This window comes from Brassica napus, chromosome A8 (assembly GCF_020379485.1).
Source record: "Brassica napus cultivar Da-Ae chromosome A8, Da-Ae, whole genome shotgun sequence".
Taxonomy (NCBI): Eukaryota; Viridiplantae; Streptophyta; class Magnoliopsida; order Brassicales; family Brassicaceae; genus Brassica; species Brassica napus.
Window position 1 is genome coordinate 8,707,399 of NC_063441.1, and position 4,042 is coordinate 8,711,440.

General features: G+C 36.9%; 1 protein-coding gene across 1 annotated transcript; it reads left to right on the plus strand.

Moving 5' to 3' along the window:
• The first annotated feature begins 433 nt into the window (after nucleotides 1-433).
• Nucleotides 434-3,818, plus strand: LOC125576913. Its single transcript, XM_048737439.1, has 2 exons — nucleotides 434-1,462; nucleotides 1,546-3,818. Exon 2 carries the CDS (start codon nucleotides 2,148-2,150, stop codon nucleotides 3,816-3,818), a length of 1,671 nt encoding a protein of 556 aa, XP_048593396.1. The 5' UTR covers nucleotides 434-1,462; nucleotides 1,546-2,147.
• The last annotated feature ends 224 nt before the right edge of the window (nucleotides 3,819-4,042 follow it).

A 4,042-nucleotide genomic window follows, 5' to 3' on the forward strand; every position in this document is an offset into this window, starting at 1 on the left:
ACTAACTACTCACATTCAAATATAGCCTATCTATTGCTATAAATATCTGCAATTTTTGAAATACGAACTTCCATATTTTACTAAATAAAGATTTTCAAATAACCAATTAATATTTAATTAATCTCTAATATTATATTTCCTAAATCCTTTCAAGAAAATTTCCAAAATCCAGTCAAAAATATGTACCACCAAATATTTAGTATATTTTAATATGAATATTAAATTGAAGTTTCCTAGTTTCTACTCATATTAATTAACAATTGTATATTTTCAGTAACAAAAAAAATTAAACCATTAATCACAAAATTTTCAATGTAAGATTTTTATTAGTTTTAGTAATTTATAATTGTTTTTAAAGATTAAATGTAAATTTCAAAATTAAATTATTCTCGTGTCAATACAAATGCAAAATTTCAGAATTAACATATTTATGTATTTTATATGGTATACTATTTTCAACATTCTGGTCTTGGTATATATATAATCTGAATATATTTTTAATGATATTTCATATTCATATGATTTTATGATCATATGAATGTAAATTTCAAAATTAAAATATTCTGGTCTCAATATCTTTTTTAATATTTTATATGGTATACTTTTTCAGTATTCTAGTCTCAATATATATATATATATATATATAGAGAAAATGACACAAAGAACACTAAATGAAGTTTTCCTCCCCAAACTAGCACTCAGGATCAGAATTCACAAAAATAGGTTTCATTAAAGGGGCAATTTACCCTTATGCCCCCTTCTTTAACTAATTTAAAAAACAAATTTGAAATCAATTTGTCGCCGTCCTCGTTTCATCGCTTCTTCTTCTCGTCTCTCCGTCGTCGTCGTCGTCGTCTCTCCGTCGTCGTCTCCCCGTCCTTGTCGTCGTCGTCTCTCCGTCGTCGTCGTCGTCGTCGTCTCTCCGTCGTCGTCTTCGCCTCTCCGTTGATTCGTCGTCGTCGTCTCTCCGTTTATTTATCGTCGTCGTCGTTTCTCAATTGATCTGTCGTTTCTACGTCTATTCATCTCATTCTCTCTCTCGTGTGTCTGATTTGATTAAGGTTTGAATCATTTCATTTTGTTATACATTATCTAGGTTTTGTTATATATTATTCATTTGTTGATGATTTGAAGTTGATTTTGTAGAACAATGGAAGTTTTGTGCATCTGTGGACAATGGATCTCAAAAGAATCTCTCCAGTGGGAGTTTCTTGTTGATTTGAAGAGGAATGCATCAATCATTTCCATAGAAGAAGATCTACTGTATGAAGATTTGATGAAGATTGTCTCTGAAGATTTTAGTGTTAAAGAGGAAGAAATCAGTTTGAGTTATGGTTTTTCATTGGATATGAAATGTATTATTGAAAGTTTCCCCCCACTCTCGATAGGTAATACTCGTCAGCTCAGAACTTTCATTTCCAAGACTAGAGCATTTGATGGAACCTGTCGTTTGTGTGTTAAGGTTTGTATGATTTTTTCTTAGACTTTTCAGGATATGCTTCATAACCAAGTATTATGCCTTACAGAACTACTTGACTTATGCAGGTTAGTACTGATCCAGTTAGCTGTAACACTCAAGCTTCTGATACATTTGCTTCTACTGTTCCATTGAATGCCAATCCAGCGATTCTTTCTACTGTGCAGAGTGAAAAACAGGTACATTGTCCTTAATTCCCTTTTTCTGTTTGTGTTTGCATGATATGCTTCATAATCAAGTACTATGCCTTACAAAACTACTTGACTTTTGCAGAGTCTTCTATATGAAGGTGTTTCTACAGTTCCTCTGAATGCTCTTCCGGATTTTAGTACTGATTCAGCTAGCTGTAACATTCAAGCTTCTGATACATTTGCTTCTACTGTTCCATTGAATGCCAATCCAGTGATTCTTCCTACTGTGCAGAGTGAAAAACAGGTACATTGTCCCTAATTCCCTTTTTCTGTTTGTGTTTGCATGATATGCTTCATAATCAAGTATTATGCCTTACAGAACTACTTGACTTTTGCAGAGTTTTCTATATGAAGGTGTTTCTACAGTTCCTCTGAATGCTCTTCCGGATTTTAGCCCTGTCCATATTGGACTTTCACCAAACACGAGAGTAGCTGGCGATATTAAGGTGAATAGCTATTTTAAGACAAAGAGAGAGTTGATGTTGAGGATGAAGAAATGGGCTTTAGAGTGGAAGTTTGAGTACAAGACTGTCTCTTCTAACAAGTCAAGAGTGCTTTTGAGTTGTGTTGATGAAAATTGCACGTGGAGGATGCGTGCTATCAAGCTACCTGTTTCAGATTTTTTCGTTGTTAAAAAGTATGTTCATGAGCATACATGCGATACAACACACAGGAAAGCCAACCACAGACAAGCATCTGCAAAGTTGTTGGGTTCTTTGATTTCCAGCAATTATGGAGAAAAAAAGGAAGGTCTCAAACCGAAACAGATCATTGAACAGGTCAGGATGCTGCATGGTGTTCACATCAATTACAAACAAGCTTGGAGAGTGAGAGAAGAAGCTCAGATTTTGGTTAGAGGGACTCCTGAAGACAGCTATTACAATTTGTCTAGGTGGTTGTATAAAATCACAGAAACAAACCCTGGTTCCTTGACTTATCAACATGTTGATGCTGCAGGAAAGTTCAAGTATGCATTTGTGGCTTTTGGTCCATCGATAAGGGGATTTTCATTGATGAGGAGAGTTATTGCAGTAGATGGTACATTTCTGAAGGGAAAATTCAATGGGACTTTATTGGCAGCTTGTGCTCAAGATGGGAATTATCATCTATATCCTCTCGCCTTTGCAGTGGTTGACGCAGAAAACGGCGCCTCTTGGAAATGGTTCTTTAGAGGTTTGAGCCAGAAGATCCCGGACGCTTCGGATCTTGTTTTTGTATCAGACAGGGCTAACTCCATTTCTTCAGCGTTGGAGGATGTATATCCCTTATCTCACCATGGAATTTGCAGGATCCATCTGCTCCGCAACATCACTCCTACATATGCGAAGACTGGGTTGCTACCTCTGGTGGAAAGCGCTGCTGATGCCTATACGTGTCACGAGTTCTGGTTAATCTTCAAGGACATAAAGGATAAATGTCCTGAATTGGCTAAGTATCTGGAAGAGTCTGATTTTAGGAAGTGGGCACGAAGCTATGCGCCTGCGAACAGGTATAATATCATGACTACCAACATTGCAGAGTCTCTCAATTCTATGTTGAAGATGCCTCGTGAGTTGCCCATTATCTCTCTCCTTGAAACTATCAGATTGACGATGACCACTTGGTTTTTTGAGCGACGCGAAGCGGCTGCGAAACATAAGCACCTGGTTACTCCAAAAGTTGTTCAGAAATTGGTATCTAGGTTAGGGGCCGCAATGTTGTTGAATGTGTATCAAGTTGATCGAAGCGAGTTTGAGGTGAAGAATGAAACAATGAAGTTTGTTGTTGACTTGGAGAAGCGGCATTGCACATGTAATGTTTTCGACATTGACAAGATCCCCTGCATCCATGCCATCGCTGCTGCTAAGCATATCAAGAGAGATGAAAACCGTTTTGTTGATGCTTCTCACTTGACAGAAACGTGGGCTAAAGCTTATGCTGAAAGCATACATCCTGGTGGAGAGTTGTCAACGTCCACCTATCCAGAGAATATTGATGAACTGTCTTGCCCACCTCCAGCTACCAAAAAGAAAAGTGGACGCCCTCCTACAAAGAGAAAGAGATCCGTTGGCGAGTTTGGGGTTCCTGGATCTAAATCTCAGTCCCACAAGTGCAGCAGATGTGGCACAGGAGGGCACAACAAGATCACATGCCAGAGGCCTATAGGATGAAGTTCTACATTTTTACATTTTTATCGATTATTATTTGGATGTTTGGCTATTTGATGGTTACATGATATGCACAAGACCATATACATTTTTTCTTTTGGAACCCTATCCTGAATAAGTATGATTTCTTACAACTTTTGTAATATACAACATTATCTTTTGATCTCATTTCAATTTTTAGTTTAAACTTCTTTGCTAGAAAAAAACACAGTAATATTCAACTATTC